The sequence below is a fragment of the Hippoglossus hippoglossus genome, chromosome 4 (assembly GCF_009819705.1).
Source record: "Hippoglossus hippoglossus isolate fHipHip1 chromosome 4, fHipHip1.pri, whole genome shotgun sequence".
Lineage (NCBI taxonomy): Eukaryota > Metazoa > Chordata > Actinopteri > Pleuronectiformes > Pleuronectidae > Hippoglossus > Hippoglossus hippoglossus.
In genome coordinates this window covers 11,728,450-11,748,674 of record NC_047154.1, presented here as the reverse complement: position 1 = coordinate 11,748,674, position 20,225 = coordinate 11,728,450, and the positions used below count along the sequence as shown (strand labels likewise).

At 40.1% G+C, this 20,225-nt stretch overlaps 1 protein-coding gene across 4 annotated transcripts in view; it reads left to right on the top strand.

The window, feature by feature from the left end:
- The first annotated feature begins 5,498 nt into the window (after positions 1–5,498).
- The window catches only part of slc44a5b (solute carrier family 44 member 5b), a 35,928-nt gene continuing 21,201 nt past the window's right edge, over positions 5,499–20,225 (top strand). Inside the window, exon 1 of one of the 4 annotated variants that reach the window (XM_034582775.1) lies at positions 5,499–5,925. In XM_034582775.1, coding sequence (XP_034438666.1) covers positions 5,889–5,925 — 37 coding nt within the window. In that variant the 5' untranslated portion in view covers positions 5,499–5,888. The remainder of the gene's footprint in view (positions 5,926–20,225) is intronic. The other 3 variants (XM_034582777.1, XM_034582774.1, XM_034582776.1) reach the window with 3 other exon arrangements.

Below are 20,225 nucleotides of genomic sequence, written 5' to 3'. Positions count from 1 at the left end.
AGTACTGTGCAATACTCCAGCATGTGGTCAATTGTGTGTTTTTTAGGAATAAAACGTGTATGATTTCATGCAAAAAGGTTTTCTCACCACGCATCACAGACCAGGAGGGTAAATTTCTTTGAAAATATGCCTTTATTTTAATTATAGAAATGTCTTCCTTTGAATGATTTTAGCATATTGTATGCAAATTAATGCAAATTTATCAAATAAAAATAAATAAAAATGATGACTATTGTGATATCCAAGGGCTTGTTGTGAAAGAATTTCATACACCTCACATCACATGGGCTGTCGCTGTGATTCATGGTGAGAAAAACCTTTTTGGTTTGGTTTGAATCTTACCAAAAGGACCGGGTTTAATTTGTGACTATATGAAATTACACATCTGATTGGACATACATGTGGGGTTCCTCAAGGCTCCGTTCTGGGGCCTCCTCTGTTCAAAATAGACATGCGCCGCACTTACTCAGATGATGAAAACTACAAAGCGTGTTACCACAGTTAGGCAGAAGACACATACACACAACCATACCACCAGGAGACTATTATCCCAGGTGTTGAGCAGGTGCACATCAACAATTGGATGCGTTAGAATTTTCTTCAGTTATACAAAGATAAAACTAAAGGAGGCTTTTTACCATTTAGCCTATTGTACAAAACAATGCAAGGTCATACTTTACTTCATTCTCATGCCTGTACATGGAATATTTGATGAATAAGAAATGAACTGCACTTTCTGTTATTAAGACTTTTCCTTACATGAGTTAATTACTTCAGGGGTGAAAGGGGGCTCTCCTCTTTGTGGCAGTGACTCACTGGATGATTCTTTTTTTATATGTCGACATAAATTAGTTATTTTCAGTCAGTGATGGCCTTTTATAGGTCAGATGCAGTCTTGTGCTGCACAGAGTAAAATGATGTTACAATTTAGAGTGTTTCATAAATTCTGCCTAAGATACCGTGAAAACCTTTTATGCTGTCACATTACCTTTTCTGTTTGGTACTGCTTAAAGTTACATACTCTTCAGAGCAAACTGACAATTCATCCTGTTTTTTTCTGCCATCAAAGTATTGGGACATCCCATTTGAGGACAGGACACATTTCTTTTCATTGTCACTGCAACCCGAGCAGCTAAAGCTCCTCATGGGAGACAGATTTACTGGAAGCTGTCAAGAGGTATACTGGGAAACGGGGAACAGGTCTTTTTATAGACGCCCTCTGCTCTGCCGTCACCGAGTTCATTTTTGAACGTCACTTTCATGTCCTCATTAGCCGAGCAGGTCCAATTCACAAACTGAAATATATCTGTTGGCTTTGTTGGAACTGATAAGTAATTTATCTCAATTTAAAACAACTGAGATTATGGCAGTCAGACCAGATGCTGAAAGAGAAATCGGGTTAGCCTACATAAAAGCTTCAGTGGGAACAGCATGTCTTCCTTTTTCATGTTTCTGGCCCAGATTTATTCACGTTCCAACAAATACCTCGTTACACTAATTAGCTTTCAATCTGAAAGCCAGATACTGTGTATAGAATACATGATGCAAGATTTAAAAAACAACAAAATGTAATGAAATGTGATGCAATATGACATTACACCATGTGTAATAAGACAAGATTGCACAAAATAGTCACCAAGGAGTGATAAATAATGCTGAATCAGATTTATCATTTATATGTCAAAGCAAAGCATGAAATAAGAAATCATTTTCACACACAAAATGATGGGGATTTTTTATCCGAATCATGGATTAATCATAATGGAAACGGACACAGCTCATAGACAATATGCAGCCTGTGTTTGGTTATGAAGGGTCACAGGTCACTGGCTGAACAGTTTAAAATAAAATAACCCATCAGAAGTTCATGCAATGTCAACATGAAAGATTTAACTAAAGAATGAAGATTTTATTTCTGCACTATTTAGCTGAATCAATACTAATGTAATATAAGAGAATGTGAGACAGTGTAATAAACCAACACATCCAAACACATAGCAAAATTTCAATTCACTGCTAGACCAAAATGACTATTATAAAAGACAGGCTTATAACTTGATACGTGTGTAAGTGTTTTTAATTTAACCTTCTGAGGACAACAGCTCTGAAAGAAACAAATGGATCCTACTTATTTGTTGGTTAGACAGCAATCAATACGATTTGTAATTCAATCCTATATTTATGCCTGTGTGAGGCGGATAACATTATTATAAAATCATCTTTTCAGTTCATCTGTATATTGTTAAAGTAAAAGTGAAGTTGCAGCATCCTGAGTTGTAGTGTTGTAGGCTATCTGGAATAATAATGTTTTGATTAGTGTTAATGTCATCTGTAAATATAATACAACAAATCGTTGCAGGTTCTTTTCTGTTTTCCTTGACGCCATATGTTCAAATCATTGGTAGAATCACCTTAATCATCAAATTAACTGTATCACTGAGGGGCAGAGCCTCATAATGCAGCTCATCAGTGTGAATTCAGAGCATGTGCGTTTTGATTAGAGCCGTCCCTGAGGTCTCAAATGCATCAAAAAACACATCTCTGGGGAACACACACACAAACACACCCACACCGCCAGGAGCGAGGCTGTGAATGTGGAACAGAACCTTTTTTTTAATTAACTCCAACCTTGTATCCAGGGAGGTGCCAGACGGCTGTGTGATGGCCTGTGCTGAACCAAACACAATACAAGTGTGAAATTATCTGTTCCATTTGCATCTGTTCGCGGCGCCTCAAGCAGTTTTGTTTTTCCTTATTATATGGTCCCTAACCTGAAGAGTCTATACCTCTTGGTGAAAAAAAAGTCTAAGTCCCAACTTCCTGTTAATGTTTTTTCATCAGTTTAACAGCAAAAGATACAAAATATTTTTTTTGGCATGGCAGAAATCTAAAAAAGAAAAGCAATTACACGACTGTCTGACTCACACTTAGAATATAAAAGTGTTTCAAGGGGCTTATGAGCTTATCAGCCATTTATGGCAAATAACACCAAACAGATTTTAGAGAATCTTAATTTGAGCAAGAGACAGCATTGACAATATAACTATGTATGTGTATATATATTTACATATATAGTTATATATAAAGTGTTATTGTATTCTTAAATTTGCATTACCAAAGGAACATTAACAAAGGACAATTTCTTGCGTTTAAGGTCATATTATTGCGCTGTGCTGCAACGTCTTCCTATTGGGTCATATTTGTAAAGATAATATGAATTTAAAGTTCTAGTACAGAGAACAAGTGTAGTGAGGAGGTTGAAATGGTATTGTGTTCTCCAGGCCAGATATCACTGCTTACTTGGTCACAGGTTGAAGAAAACAGAGCATCTGAAGGCAGCTGAAGTCGTTATGTCCTGCATCTTCAGCCCCAAGACATAACACATCTTCATTCCTTTTGCAAATCCTCTCCACTAACAGAAAGATCATTGACTCATCGAGTGACATTCCCACCAGTCACTGATGCAATTTCCTGTTGCCCAATGTGCAGAATTACTGTGTTTATCCAATTGATTAGAAAAAAATAAGAACACCCGGTGGAGTCTGTGTCTCTGTTACACATTAATGCAGCGATGTCCACTGCTACACAATGCTGTTGAACTACTTTTGAATGGTGAGACTTGGGGTCAGCAGGGTTGATTGTAACTGCAGCAAGAGTGGTGAAGGGTGATTGTATGAGAATCATCTTCTGTTTCTTATTAAAGAAAATTATATAATTGAACTGCCACAGAGAGAGAAATTGACTTTTGTTTCACAACGTGGAAAAAGGCTGCAAAACCAAACCTGCACAAAATGGGCCTGCATCTGTTGTGTACCCTCTCGATTATGTAATTAGCAAGCTGTTGACTTCCATCATTTATTGCTGAATGACAAGCAGATGGGCTGGCATCACACTTCTTTGTTTTAAGCACTTTTCGTCCAAATTAGGTTGATAACCACAGTGCTAGCGTCATCATGATAGATTGTTCCACATTTACCGTACTTTACTCGTGTAGCAGTCAGAAGAGTTCATACTTCCATCAAGGCTCAATTGTCCCTTAAATTCAATCAAGCTGCACCAAATTGTACACACTCAGAGATATCAGTATCAAAATCCATTAATACAAAAAATAATATTAATAAAACAATGAAAATGTTGAAAAACGCTATATCTCACAATGTTATTGATAAGGAAGAAAATGTCTGGATCCACCCCTGATCCCGATCTGCACCAAAATGTATTGGCTTCGTCCCTGACCCACCACGCATCCTTCCAAGTTCTGTAGTAATCCGTCCAGTAGTTTATGCATAGTACTACACAAAAACAAACACAGATGACAACATAACCGCCTTGGCAGAGATAATAACGTGATTCTCTGCTCCTGGCGTGCTACTGGCCGTGAGCTGCCACATCAACATATGTTATGTCCCAGTGAAGTCAGTCCCCTGTTAATGACCGGCCTTTGGCAACCTGAGCTCTCATTGCTTTCATCTAGATTACTAGACATTAGTTTTTAGATGTCAGTGTTTAATGTAAATTAAATGTCCCATTTGTAATCCAATTGTGCATCAAAGACATAAGGTATTCACTTTTTAGATATTCTGTCATTAAAAAGGGATAAGGTTTGGCAATGTGTGCACTTACTATTCAGGAAACATCCATGTTGAATCCCTGTAACTGCTGCTGTCACAGATAAAACAGGCTTCTTATTTCTCTGCTGCCACTTCCCGTCACTATAATTGACCCTCAAAATCCTCAAAAATCGCACAATGGGTCCAAAGCTCAATTTAGTGTTGCGAGTAATTTGCTCCCTCAGACTCAACACTTTGCAAATGGAAAAAGATTCGATTTTTTTCCTCACCTACAGTTATCTATATTTACAATATTGTAGGTTAGTAGATAGATAGATAGATAGATAGATAGATAGATAGATAGATTTATTGAATTGCATAACAATGTATTGTACAACAAGATTTCTGTACATGTAAAAATGAGCACTCGTATGTGTTTTTTTGTTTTTCTGTTTTGTTTTTAGGTGGTTTTCCATTAAATGCAATGTACATTTACGGCATATATTGGAAAATGCAACACATAAATGTAGAACAGATGCATTAATTAATTATTACAATTATGAGAGGTGCCGCCCCTATAACTTCACCTTCTATAAGTCCACGTCTGCACGAGAATGACATTGCAATTTGGTACAAAACAGCATTGGACCAAAACCGAGAAACCAAAAAAGGCAAGAACGAACACTCAATAAATACACAATGAATGTTGTACTGTTTTCTTCACTGTCTGTCTCACACCTCCATGGTAATGCAGGCTCCACTGCAGCAGCATATAAATGGATGAAGCAGACATCTCTTCAAACTACCTGAGGACACGGAGAGAGGAAGCGCTGCAGTACCGCAGACACACCAGGCGAGGTCAGTGTTTCCCCACAGTACAACAGGCTAGCATGTTCTTTGTGGCTTTGATCAACAATAAGAAAACTCTCGTGTTGTTGCAGCACACGTGGGGGAACACGGTCCACCTGTGCTCGGTGGTGTTGAATCCCACTGATGTTCACGGCCGCTGGAACCACAGTGAGGGGGAGAGCTTTACTGGATCTCATCCCAACAAAGGGGAGCCAGGACCCTCGGCAGCAGCGGCGGCGGGGGAGGGGGGCGGGGTGTCGCGGCCCCTTTAAGCCCGTTTAGGAATAATTAATGACGTCGGGCTGTAAACACGACTGACGCTCAGCTGCGTGGTCACAGCATCCTCTCAGACCCGGAGCCCCGAGAAGACCTCTCCAGGTTCCCCGGGTTTATCCGCCGACAGCACCGACGCCACCGCAGTCCACCTCGACTCTCATATGCGGTCTCCAAAACCCAGACGACGGCGGTGCATCTCTCCTACCAAGTGCCATGGCTAGAAAGACGGACATCCCCTCCTCTTACTACGGTGAGTCGCTTCTTCTTTGTTGTAAATCGCGCAGGGCTTTTTTTTTTTGTTGTTCGTCTTCCACGTATATCGTTGGCATTTTCCTTATTTTAGCCCGAATGACGCTGTGGTTTACGGGGACGTTTAGCTAGCTTCCCGCTGTCAGCCGCTAACGAGGCTGTTTTAGGGGGCTGTTTTAAAGGTTGGCACCAAATACGCAGCAGCGACGGGATAACGATTGAAATGGTTGTTAATGTTAGAAGTGACCTTTCGCTTGTTTTCACCTCCATGTTTTTGTCCCCAAATGACCCATGTCAACAATGTTGAGTGTTTTCTTGCTCTGGTTTGTGCCCCGTATTGTTTGTGCTGTGTTGTTTACCTGCTGGAACCATCTCGACTTTCCTCCTCCACTGCTTCGTCTTTGTGGCGAGAGACAGCTACAGCACCACACATCTGCAAATGATCATGGTTATCGATTATTGTTGCTCCAATGATCGTGCGATCACACTGGGACATGTCCAGAAAATAGTGAAAACCTGATGCCATCAAATTCCTTTTGTTTAAGTCCAATACCAGACGAGAAACTCGAGATGTTGTCATCACATGAGACAAAGAGAAGCCCCTCCACTACTGAGAAGGTGACATTTGGCAATTGTTGACATTTTTTGCTCAAAACAATCGTCAATGATACACAATCAAAATAACTTGGTTGATAGTAAATTGTCTAGAAATGCTCCAACTAATCCTCTTAATCCTGAATGATGTCTGACCCCTTTCTGTGATTTAGTCAATTTGTTGTAATTGACGTCAAATATGCACTAATGCTAGAGTTTTGCTATTATGAATTATTTAATCATGCAATATCCAATTCAGTGTGTTTTTTTCCTTGAACGTTTCTCTTTTTTTTAAACCCTAAACTGGCTCACAATGATCCACATCCTTTGTTAACGGTTGGTTTGGTAGTTTGTGTCTGAAACACTTTTTACCTTCTTTTTTTAAATCAATAAATAAAGTTGTCTGAACAAAAAAAGAACCATTATCATTTGGAAAATTTGATACGCCCATCCTGCCCATGTTTTCACTGCGCATGACTGGAGTCTTCAGCCGGAGACATGTAACCACTGAAGCAGAGATGATAACCAGAAGTTAGTGAGCAAGTCAGAGAAAAGTCAGAGTTTTCATGCTGTGCACGTTCATATACTTTACTTTACTTTATTTGACAGTGACACTGCTAATATTAACATTTGTGAAAATATGCCAGAGTTAGCCACAGTGGCTAATTTTCATCCGTAGTCTTTAAGAATAAAATGCAATGAAAATACCAACAAATATAAACGCAGTGAAAAATATAGAGACACAAACGGGGCCTCCCTTACATAAAAGCAAGAGCAGCTGCCAACCTGAGCACAAGAATGACATGCAAGACAACAGATAACACAAATACAAAAACTATTTTAGTGTTCACAATTTTGATTTCTAATAAACCAGGCTCTTAATGTGGAGGAGAATGGTAGTTTGCACTGTTTCTTATGTGTTGTGATGGGTTGTTGCAGTAATGAAGGAGCTTTAATGTCTCGATCGCCACCTGGTGGCCGACTGCAGCATAGGACATAAATCCTGCCTCATCCATGTTAATGGATGGGACATGGACCAGACTTAAAAGTGCGTGTCATATAGATTTTTTCTTTTAGATAATTTCTGTCATTTTAGCTATAGTTATTATCAAACGGATGTTTTTTCAAGTCCAAATTTTTCGAGGAAGTTAGGTTTGAATTAGTTATATGATGATATAAAATCACAGTGAAACATCATGAATGACAGCTGAGCCTGTCGAGCACATGAATTGACGTCACATTGCTACTGCTGCTCCATCTTTGTCTCCAAATGCGCAAGATGACAGCATTGATATCCAAGATATTTTGGCTTGTTTTTGGGGGGATAGTGGGAGAAAGTGAAAACGCATCATCCATCTTTATAAAGTCTATGATTGTAGCAGCTGCGGCACCAGCATTGCGGTTTGTAATAAAGGAAGCAATTTCCTCTGTTAACAGTTTTAATATAAAATAATTTAGTGTCTTGTGGCATATCCGATGTATATTTAATCTGTGAGCGGATTTTGTGTCCATTAGCCTTCCTTTGTTATCATGTTGTTTACAAAAGCAATATAATCCTTTATAACCACCAGATGCCATGCAGACAGCAGGCCTTTGTCTGAAACCAAGAGTCACTTACACTGGTGATTTTCAACATGACTGCTGGTGTTGGTGGTGGCTTATTGAGATTTGAGGCCATTAATACTTACACAGCCAATATATGTCTTTATTTACCAATCTTCCATTTAAAATAACTATTCAATGCTTTCACAATTGTATTATTTGAAATATTAACAGGCTACCACAAGACTATTGTGAGGAACTCAGTGGATCCTCATCTTTACAAAGGATTATGTTTCACATAAAATAAAATGTAATTTCCGGTTTTATTTAAGAGTTGTTCTCATGGGACTGTAGTCAAGGAATAATTTTATATGATTATTAACTTTCTCATATCACACTTGTCAGTATCAGAAGAGTCTGCCTCATCAAATGCATCCTATCACGAATATCTGTTTAAGTTGTGACAAATTCGTATATGAGGCGTCAATCAGCGAGGCTTGATCATAAGATTCAGCGGCTGCACCGTCTCAGAGTGACACAGGCATCGTCGACTCTGCTCCTGACAGCTCTTGATAGGGGAGAGCTACTATGTCTCCCTGTTATTTCCCCACACGCTGACCTCGTGTGTCCCCCAGACCTCATGACTCCAGCACTGCGCCAATCACAACTGCAACCTGTCAGCTGTAGTCGATTCTCACTGCTCCCTGCAGACCTGCAGCCCACCATTGGGGCCTTCAAACGTTCTTTCACTCCATGTTTACAAGTTCATGCTGTTGCGTTAAAATGAACCATAAACCTGGCGTTACAGATTACGTGTAAAGTGTTGGAATTAAGGAGCTCAGTGAGCAGTGAAACACAGTGTGATTATATACACTATTTAGATTAGAGTTGGGTAATGTTTAGTTTTTTCTGATTCCGGTGCTAAATCAATACTTTTGAAACATTGACGGTGCCTAAACGGTTCCAGAACATACAATACATTTAAAAAAGATAAATATGTTTTTGATATGGTTTGTGTTTGATGATAGGAACAGATAAGCTAAGGCTAATTGGAAGTTAAGTATACTTTAAACTGTTTAGAGGAAATTTAATGTTTCCTCTAAACAGTTTAAAGTGTACTTAACTTCGAAATCATTTTACGTGAAATTCACACATTTAGCTTTAGGCATTTTTGTTGTTGTGTCGACTGTAGTTTAAGGTTGATACTAGCTAAGTGTAGGATAACGTTACATGCTGCCAGAGCCACATAGGGAGTGTCTTACCACCAGATTTAAATGTATTGTTAACCAGGCACATGCTGTGATACTGTGTTGCCTGGAAGCAGGGCAACTATTTCAGTACATACATCAGACACCGAAATTAGATATTGTAAATCTGAGTTGTGATTCGGTCCGGTAGGTACCAGCCGTGTAAAACCGGTGTCTGATTGGCACTGGTTTTTGGTATTCAGCCCTAATTTCTATGTGCATAATTATACAGGTTTATATTTATATTTGTATGCTTGCATTATCTTCTCGAGCTTCCACTCTGGTGGTGCTCTCCAAAGAATCACACAGAATACAGAGAGACAATTTAATGAGGGAACATCATTTTTCCCTAGCAGTGTCCAGTGACTAAGATAGTGCAGCATGGGATAGACTTATGGTGCCTCCCTGTGTTTAGGTCAGCTCCTTTACGTTATTGGCTCCCTGCTGCTTCTTTTCCATCAGCTAACTTGGCAAAAGAGCAATTCAAAGTATTTGGGCCCCACAGAACAAGAATACCAATTTCACTTCAGCATCCCCCACCCAGTAGTGTTGTCAAATTACGTTGGCAGCAAATGTTTCACACTCTGCATTTGTTTAAATGCAGACTAAGCGTGGACTGCACAGTAAAGAAAATCAGCTTTTTGTAGTTGCTGATAATAAACTGTGGATTTCTGGCTCTCATTCTCGTTAGGGATTTTTTCCAAAAGATAGTGTGGATGATACTGTCCAACCGATTATTTCCTTTCCAGCTAGCTGCTAAATGTCAGTAACTAAGACTAAAGAAAGGGGTTCTTTGTGAACTTCCCACATTGTAGCTACACTCAACTGTTACACAGGAATAGGTAGAGGAGACACACCTGCTTATGACTACAAGGCCTGTTCTGTGTTAGTCTTCTCACTTTATTTTCTCCAACTCACATAAAGTTATCACCATACATTTATGAGAAACGTGGACAACCAGTGTAGCAGAGGTAAAGAAGGCAGGATGATGAGGGATTGATGATAACGAGAAAATTACCAGATGTAAATTGGGATGTTCCGTTACCAGCATTGGAAATGCCTCTGATACAGCTGAAAATCCTGGGTCGGGCATTAGCGATGGTCTGAATCTATGAACTGATCCAATACCACGTCTTTTAAGTATATTAGTTTCACCCCGATAAAACTGCAATTGTCTTTTCCCAGAAATTACTCCTTCTTTGCTCCTTCAACACAGCAATTTCACTGTACTGCCACTGCAATTACTGTTTTTAGAGCAGCGAAGAAGAAGTGAGTAGCTTTAGCCAGAGCTAGCTAAAATGACAGCAAGTTGGCAAACTTTTTCACTGGATTGTCCCACAAGTATAACACGGATGTGTTCTGTAAGACTTTTAAAGCTATTTTAAAGGAAGTAATTGGATACTGTTATGACAAATTTCCTTCTTTTTTAATATTACTATTTTAATTTGTCATAACAGATAGCAATCATCAATCCAAGAGATTAAAATATGTTTTATAAGTTGGTATTTTCCAAATGCACTGGTATCAGATCGGTGTGTGGTATTCGCTGATAAGCAAAGACCAGGTATTGGAATCTATATCTAATTGGGAAAAATGGTATCAGAACATGTTCAGATGCAATTCCTCTTAATGTTGATGAGGGCTTATATAAAGTTGAATTCTTCTTTTAATGAATATAATTGGCACATGAAGGGAAAAAAACATAAAAGAAGATCACTGACTCATGTAGTCAAACTAGCTGCCATCTCGTCATTCACATCAAACACAGTTGCTCTACATTCCAGATTCAAGTGTACACTTGAGGCTGGTGTATTATATAACATTTCTATGTGTGCATAATTAGCTGAAATGTTCAGTCAGTCAGAAAAGTAGAAAAATAGCGCATAATCATTATGTGACAAGTTTGTAAGTAACAATTTAGATATGGGTTTCTTTCACCACAGAAAATGTTAAGTCCGGCACACAGTTAATTAAGAAATTTCTCGCATGGGCAGTTCCCCTAAACGCTGCATTTTTATACCGAGTCAATGCAGAGCCCTGGCAGAGAGCTGAGAACTGTGTTTCAGAATCAAACGTTCAACATTCACCGCCTCCTCCTGTGAAATTGCAGTCAGATAAGGTTGTGGCTCTAAAGGCCACATTCTAAAGGCATTTTGCACCCAAGACTAAGTGCTATTCAGGGATTTTTAAGTGTCATAGTCCTCTCCGCAAATATTCGTTTTAAATGAAGACCAATGCTCACTCTTTGCTACACATTTTATTTGTCTGTATGGCAGACTATTGGTGTGTATCTGCTCATTATTTTTAACAAGGTTATTTTCTTTTGCTACTAATTTCACATGTCTTTTCTCAAGAGGTAGCTGTGTTTTAGCATGGAAGTTTGAAGTATGTTATTCGCTCTAATGATGGGGTGAGTCTGTAAATCATTTCAGAAATACACTCTTGCACAGAAGGTAAGCGACAGACAGTTATTTGTTAGAGTCTGCAAAAATGGGAAAATCTTGCTGTGGAGAGGCTCTCTAGGTGACAGCAAGGAGACTTTAAATTTCCAATTTGCAGCACAAATACAGTCAGTTTGTTTATGACTAAAAGGCTAAGTGACGTTGACAGTGACTGATGAACCACAATCCAAAGATAGAGAGGATAATGGATGAGAGATGCAGCTACATTCATGCAAGACATATAGGTTTTGAGTCTCAGGTGCTCAGTGAGACTTGAGGTGACTTTTCTTTAGGTCTAATGTGCTAAATGATGTAGCTATTTTTATCTAAACAAATTACAACAAATGAGACAAAGTGCTCTGATGTTGTTCAAGCTTGGTTGCTCAGGTGCACCTTCCCAGTTTGCTTAGATATTTTAGGGTTTTAGCTGATCTAAATTTCATGTATGCAGATTTATTCAACGTAATGATTTCTGTTGAAACTGTGTGAAAAAGAACACATTTTGTGGGGAAATCCAAAGGACGTGACGTTTATGCTCGTGTCCGAGTATCAGTTCACTTTCTGGTTAATGCTCAGATATGCTTGCCTGTTTATTATGGCATTCACGCACAGTGTCATTAATAACAAGGCTTTTCAAATGTTACATACTTAACCTTTACCTAGTGTCTCACAAGTTGCACACTAGAGGCATTAAAACCTGAGCACACTGAACATTTCTTGCTACTTCTAGCAACAAGAGAATAAAGATCTGCAATGTGACACATACACATGGTACTTTAGTTTGTGTGGGGTGTAACATCCACATGACCTTCAACTATTTACGAGCGTCTTCACCAGAAAATATCAGAAAAATATACAGTTGATTCTAAGACAGAGTTGTGGTCATGAGTATAAGCTTGTTCCTCTTTCCAGCTTTATGTTAAATATATACTCTGATGTGCAAACCAAGATCAGGATATTTGTGTCAACATAGACAGGAAAGAAATCCCCATCTTAATTAGTCATTTAATCTGTTACAGGGTCTTAAACCTTATTTTCCTGAGACATGTGAAAGTCTGCCTGCAGGGTGAGATTATTTACTGTAACCTATTTCCACTGCAGATTAATTTTCTGTGCATACTGTTGTGAAAGTAATGGAGTCATCTGCGACATTTGTCTGGGTTTTTCAAGATACCAACGCTAATTGCTAAAACAAACCTGAATAGGATGTGGCTGTATTGGTGGAAACGTGAAATTAAACAAGCTTTGAAGGAAATTACACGTGTACCGGTAGAGGTGTGTAAACAATAGCCTCTTTTTAATTGCCCAAAAAACCTACTAATACGCACTAACATCTGGAATTTGTGGGAATTGATACAATCGATATTCACACCCGGGTCGATTGATTCAGCAGTAGACACAGACAGACAGTACACACATTTAAAAATTCCCAGCGTATACTTGCTAAATTGGTTGGTGTAAAATAGGTATAACTGTATGTGTCTTTCTACACATTGTTGTGTGTATTGCATATTTGGATATGAAAAATTGGCCCCACTTATTTCTAAGTCTTTACAAATCCAGGCCAAAGCTGGTTGAGCCTGTCACTGATCCAAAGTTGTGAGTCTTACACAGGGCTGCCACTGACATGCCTGGAGGCTCCCACAGAAGTAACCAAGGTCACAAAGCACCAGCCACAATACTGCCTCTCCACTTGGAGCAGCAGGCCAGCTGTCAGCGTCTGACACTCTCAGATGCTAACTCCCCTCTTGGGGCTCGAATCCCGGCGTAGATCTCACTGTTCTCAGCATTTTAGGGGATGTCAGATAGCACTCCTTCCCTCTGAAAATATAATTACTAAGTACCGTTCGTGCACTGATAGGAGATAACACAGTGGGCTACGAAGCCAGTTATGCCAAATACATATACAGTCCTCAAACATCTGTTATTAGTTATGAGGATCCCAAAGGGACTGTGCTGAGTGAACCTAAACCAGAGATGTGGATGTTGTTGTCTTGTTTCAATAAGGAGTCAAGTACTTTAAAGGTTGTGCTTTTCTCCAGGGAGGGAAAATAAGAGCAAGACCGAAAAGATGTTTCATGATTCAGGAGGGCAAGAGAACGTTGGTGTTACACGGAGCATGATTGCGGGAATTATCTCTTGACAAATTTCAAATTACGAAGAAAGTGAGCCTTCTAGAGGTTTTTAAATTGCTCTGATTCTTTCAGATAGGGACTCTAAGTCTCTCTCTTTTTTCCTCATCCAAGGAGTGTGGGAGACCTGCGTGATCACGATGCTGTTCCCAATTCATCTGTGTGTGAATATGTGCGTTTGTGTGTGTGTGGGCACGATGTGTTAGGGTTAGTGGGATGTGAGAGTGCTTCCTGACTTAAGTGAAGTCTTGCCAGTAAATCACTACCCACCATGACGCTCCCAAGTCCGCTGAGTTTGTGAATGTCTTTGTGATTCAGCTGTGAAACCTTGATAAAGAATTTCTGCCCCATAGACTACCCCATGACCTCCTTCTTCTCTTTTATCTTATCACAGACTCACTGGCCCCTTTATCTTTATGGCTAGCTTTGTTACTAGTGCCCTGTACCCAGCATGGCAGGAGAAGCCGGAACACTGCTAGTTTTTAAATACAGAGTCGAGGAACACTCAAAGGCCCACAGCCATGTTACTGATGTTGTTTCCCTCCTTGGATTGACAGAAGCCTGCACTTTCATCAAATATGAATGAATATACTGTACACAGCATTGAGACTGTGCCTACCCTGCTAAGCAACATCATTATTCAGAATTTTTAACATTTGCTTTCTCCTTTTTTGCTTATTCTTAGCTGGATATTCGAGGTCTCTGAGCCCAACTTCAGCTTTTTCAAAAGTGCAGTCTAATGGCACATTCCCCTCCAGGTCTTGGAAACATTTATGAATCAGAGTAAAAACAACAAAAAAAGTCCTTTCCAAATGGCCCCTCTGACCTAACCCATGTGAAGCACCTGCAGTGTTCGAGCTGTTTGCCTGACCACAGTATGAAAGAGGCCTGTGTTGGACAGTGGAGTCTGGGGACACTGGTGCCTGTGTCTGCCCATGTTGATGTGTCAGTGAAGTGGATGTACAGAGACGAGCTACGAAAGTTGGGTATAGTGTAGGGGTAAGTTTTACTATGGATGGTGCACTGTACTGTATAACAATTTCTTGATTTCTTGTACATCCATATTTTCTATTGACTGATGTAATTTTATTCGCAAACCGCACTCTTCCAAGCAAAGACCTCAGTTGTTGTACCTGCATTTGGTAGAGCCACTCTCCCAGTGTGGGTGTGACAGCTCCTAATCCTAAAAATTCCCACTGGGACTACTTTAGACGTCACCCTCCACATCTGTTCCAGATGTTCCTTCAGCCCCTAGTACTTCTTGATCATGCTTCTTCTCTCTGATGTCAGTTGGGATTACCACATCTATCAAAACCCCTCTCCTCTGCTCCTATATGTGTGGTTGGTTAGCAAATCGCTGCTTTTCAGTGTGGAACTTCAAATATCACAGAACCTTAGCTCTGTTGTTCTCAACCACTTTTGGTGATGTGTCCCAATAGGATTCATGGACATCTAATCCATACCCAGAGATATTCCTATAGACTAACCCAGACACATGGTTATCGCTCTCAGTGTACATTCTCCTAACTTGCATACACCCTGCTGTAGGAGTCGATGGGATGAAGTAGTCACCTTTGCACAACCTGCATCTATGGATCTGTTGCTTTGGGCATGTTCTTGTGTTGCCATAATCAGAACCTTTGTGCTGTCCTTCAGGCCGGTCATGTCTATCCACTGATAGGATTTCTTCATGACAGCCTCTTCCTCTCTTTTCAAACTATGCATCCCATGGAAGGGCCACCTCTTTTTTCTTCCTGATATGACCCTCTGCTGCTGGAGACAGTCTTTGCAAGCTTTAAAAGAATATGCTCATAATCCCAGAGCAGTCTAACCTTGTGATAGAGTGAGCCACAGGAGATAAGTGCACAATTTAGTCCCTTTCAAAATTGTGAAATAAGACTATAAACTGCTTCTGTGACTTTTCCTTGAGGTTTTATCACCTCAAGCCAGGTCATTAAAACTGGCTCTCTTCTAGCACAGGCACGCTTAAGATGATCTTAATAGTCAATATCAGCTATACTTACATATAGAATCTATATGGACTTCAAATTGAGGCATTGTCATAGTGCTTTTCAATCTTTCGGTGAGTGCTTTTTTTTAACAACATAATAGTTGAAGGAATTATATCCATTATCTATACCACTAATCCTTTAAGGCCACAGGGGGCTGGAGTCATTAGAAGAAGGGATTTTAACAAACAATTTTAATGTGTGTCACAGTTAGTTAATAAGAGCCTCACCACTGTAAATGTATCCATAGATCTTGTTGATCTTGTACACTAGATACAAATGCAAATGATAATAGGGAGTGAAGATTATTGCCAAAGCCTTTGTATAATCCTGATGTGTAATTCCTCACCCATCTAGCCTCATTGCCTTTAAGCTTTTGATTACCACCACGATTGTTTTGTTTTGCATAAATCTTTCAGTCACAGTCGGGACACGGTTGCATTATCCAACACTATGTCAATAGAGTAGAGAAGCAGTTAGTGGAGTTAAGAGCGACCCTAGCTGTCCCAGTGTAGCATGCCTGCCAGGCTTTTTCCAACTGTTGTTGACAACAGACCCTCATTCAACCTGACTTCAGCCAGCAGTACACATCCAGTCCACCAGCCTCATCTCTCGCACTGCCAGACTGCAGTGCTGCCCAAACAGCCGCCATCTAATGCAGAGTCTGCTGGTGGCCTGGCATTGCTAAAAGATCTTCACCACTCTGTCTTATCTCTTCACTAAAATCTGCTCTGTGGGCTAGAAGAAACTATTACAGCCTTGGAAATAGTCAGGCTGATGCGGGGAGTAACATCAGCTAAAGCTAAATTTAGCTTCGCCGAACAAGCAAATGCTCTGCCACCTGAAAGTTATTGTGTGAGACTGAAGAGGATTGTAATCCTCTTCAATCTAACACAATAAACTACAATGTTTAGGTGTGTGCATGTGTGCTTGTGTGCATGTGTGCTTGTGTGTGTGCGCACTTGCCCTTTTCCAGTATAAACACTCACTTTGTCGGGACCAGTAGATCTCATAAGCCATTTTCAGACATGACCTACGGATAAAGTCCGGAGAATGGGTACAAACTTCCCCCGCAGTTTGCCTTTCACACGTACACAACAGAGCGTGAGGTTTTATGCACAGATTCGTTCACAACAGCAACAAATCCTCCACAGAGGTGGTGCAGTCCGGTGCAGCAGGCAGAGGCAAGAAGTAACGTATTCATTCCACTGCCAAGATCACGTGATTTTGTTTGCAACACACAGACACCGGTGTCGCCACAAACTCTCTAGACCTCTTCGGTGGTGTCTTCTATTTGTGCTTCACCGCTTTTTCACCCGGAGATGTTTGTTTTCTTTTCATTTTTGCGTCTGATGCATGTTTGAGGCATCAGCTGGGATCCCCTGCTGTGTTCTCACATGGGATTGTCCTGGCTTTCTGTCACAGGGTCCACAGCTCCAAACAGTAGGCTGTTCAAGAAACCACTGATCTGTTCCCCGAAAAAGGCTCACTCCCTGATACTCACCACCTGATCCGCACCACAATCTGTCCTCTCACCACTGACCCTCCATGATATCAGTGGGATTCAGCTTGCACTCGCCATATGGAGCAACCTGTTTTTACCGCTTGGTACCCGCCCTATGGAGACCTGCATGTGTTGAATATCCACACAAACCTCGGATGATCAAGGAATGGTTTTTTTTTACTATATATACAGCTTGCATTGGACACAGTCTAGTAGCTATCTAAGTATCTTGCTCACCCCCAGGAGTGGTACTTCTAATTAGCTCTGATGTGATCTAGCCCTTCCTTCTATAATGCTGCAACAACCACTGAGATATACAAGTAATTGAAGGTAACTTCAACCAAAGGAATAACAGTGTATGGTGCACAGTTGCTGGCTTTGAAAGTGATATGGAGCTGCCATCAAGTCACATGTTTAAACTAAACCATTGAAATGACAATCTCTGGTTCTTGGGCAATGTCCACACTACGTACTATGTTTTAGTTTAAAGCTCATCACTGCTTCTACATTTAGCAGCTACACCAGCATGCGCATGCCCAGTGTAATATATTATATTATTATTGATGCAGAGCTGAAACGCTTGTGGACAGAGATCCTTTTTGTATTCAAACACCGTATTAAAAACGAAAATGTATTAATATTGATGTAGCCTTGGCATTTGACTCATTTCAGCTTTCTAGTCAAAGTTGTTCATTTAGCAGCATCGTTCATTTGACTTTGTGTATCGGGAACAAATAGTTAAGTAACTCTAATTGTTCAAGTTGTATTATTAAACTGGATTGTGTGTATAATATCTTGTGCGTTTGCATTTGAGTTGTGTTCTCCACATTCCAGACAGGTATATTACAAGGTCCTCTTATCCTCATCCTCATATATTCAATGTCAGTGCCCTGCAAATGCTGCAGTGAGCACCTGGACTGGTGTCACTTTGTCCTTGGTTCAGTAATTTACTCTGAACACCCCCCATTTTCAGACCTGAAACACAAATGCAAATGAATGACTTTCAGTGACAACCAACAGATATTGAAGGTCATATGACAGTAGAAATAAGGAATAATACCTTTTAAAATAAAGTTAAATGCTCACTCTGCTTCAGTGTAAAAGAAAAGGAAGTGGTCGTACTGTCATTTCACTTTCATGTCAGGAATGTCCTCATTATTCAGCAGGTGTCCCATGTATAGTCATGACACCAGCCACTGGTTCAAAGAGGTAACGTCTGATACCTGCAGCCCTTCATCTGCCATAACTGTCGACCATCTGCAATAGACAGCATGTAACAATGGACCAAAGCAGCAATGTGACTATACCAGCTCAGTTAAATACAAGCACAGTTTGTGGTCCTGGCAGTTTTTGCTGCTGACTGTGCAGCTTAAGGACACCTCCTGGGCTTGCTACTTTCCCAGACATTATTTTGCTGTTGGCATCTCTATCCTTCACACGGATGCTGCTGCGGTAGAGAAACAACAGCAGGGAAATGGTTCAGAGTACATTGAAGATGAAGGAGGAAATTGTGAAAGCACATGAAGGGCAAGAATGGAAATATAAAACTGACTTTACAGGTTTTGTTTTTAAATTTTTTAGGACAGTACAGCTGACAGGGCGTGGGGACCTTGTTAAAGTACTCTGAAGTCCCTTATTCAGAAATACAACCTCTTTATATCCATTTACAAGTGGAATGTGTTTACATGTTAACATCCTGGCTTTTTAACATGTTTTCTTCACGCAGAATTGTTGGCTCTGGAAACCTTTTTTTGCCACAGCATGTAGGAATTTCACACCAGCCAGACAATTGCCGGTCGCTGTGATTAACTCGCTCACTCTGGGATGCATAGCTGGCTGTGTGTAGGAAGCAGCTGTTGGCTTTACTCTGCTGAATCTGTTATATTTACATAAATAGAGGGAAGGTTTTTTGCACGCATTTGTTTTACTACAGGGTTTCCAATTTTGCAGCTGCTACCAATTTAAACTTAACTGCAGTTGCTGTGTCCAGGCAGTATATAAGATTAACAAGCTAATAATATATGTGTTCTTGTTATAGTCTATTATCTCAACTGACAGATTTCTGGTCAACAGAAGACATAAGGGACAACATTTTCTGGTTATTTTACTCTGTCGTGATTTTCAATATTTAGCCCGCCTTTTTTTCCTTTCATGATTTCATTATCAGTATAATACTATACAATAAGAACTGTATGATACAGTGTTGGTTGTTATTAAGGACAGGTTAAATACTAATGCTAATTGCTGTGATTTAAATGTTTTTTTCATGTCCAATTACTGTATTTGACTGTTTGGTGACTTAAATCCAGGGATAAAATACATTATGTTCTTGTACTGCAGACCAGTATTACCAGTATTAGCATCACTAAGTTCACCATTAACCATTCAAGTTCAATGTCACAAACTTCAGTTCTTGGGCAGAATATCGACAGATAAATGATGATGTTGTGCATCAATGTGACCAGCACAAGCATCATTGTTGAGCTGGTTTGATCCCCGGCATGACGTCGCACACCACCAAATATGGATCTGAAGCTCACTCTAATAAGAAGCTCACTCATTATTGTCAGTATGGCACTGATATCATGGCAAAGATCCTATTCCCACCATTCACATTTTTGTCAACAGCAGCTGTGGGTTCGAAGTCTGACTTGAAGATTGGACAGTGTTATTGCTGGTCTGTACTGAGATAATGACTCTTATGTCTGTTGCCTGAGCGATTTTAGGCGTTGCTTCACTGTACTCTTAACCAACAGGCCTCAGAATCCAACCAAATTTTTTGCACCAGAGGCTGCTGTTGCTACTGTTCACCAAAAGTAACATAGTGTTGCT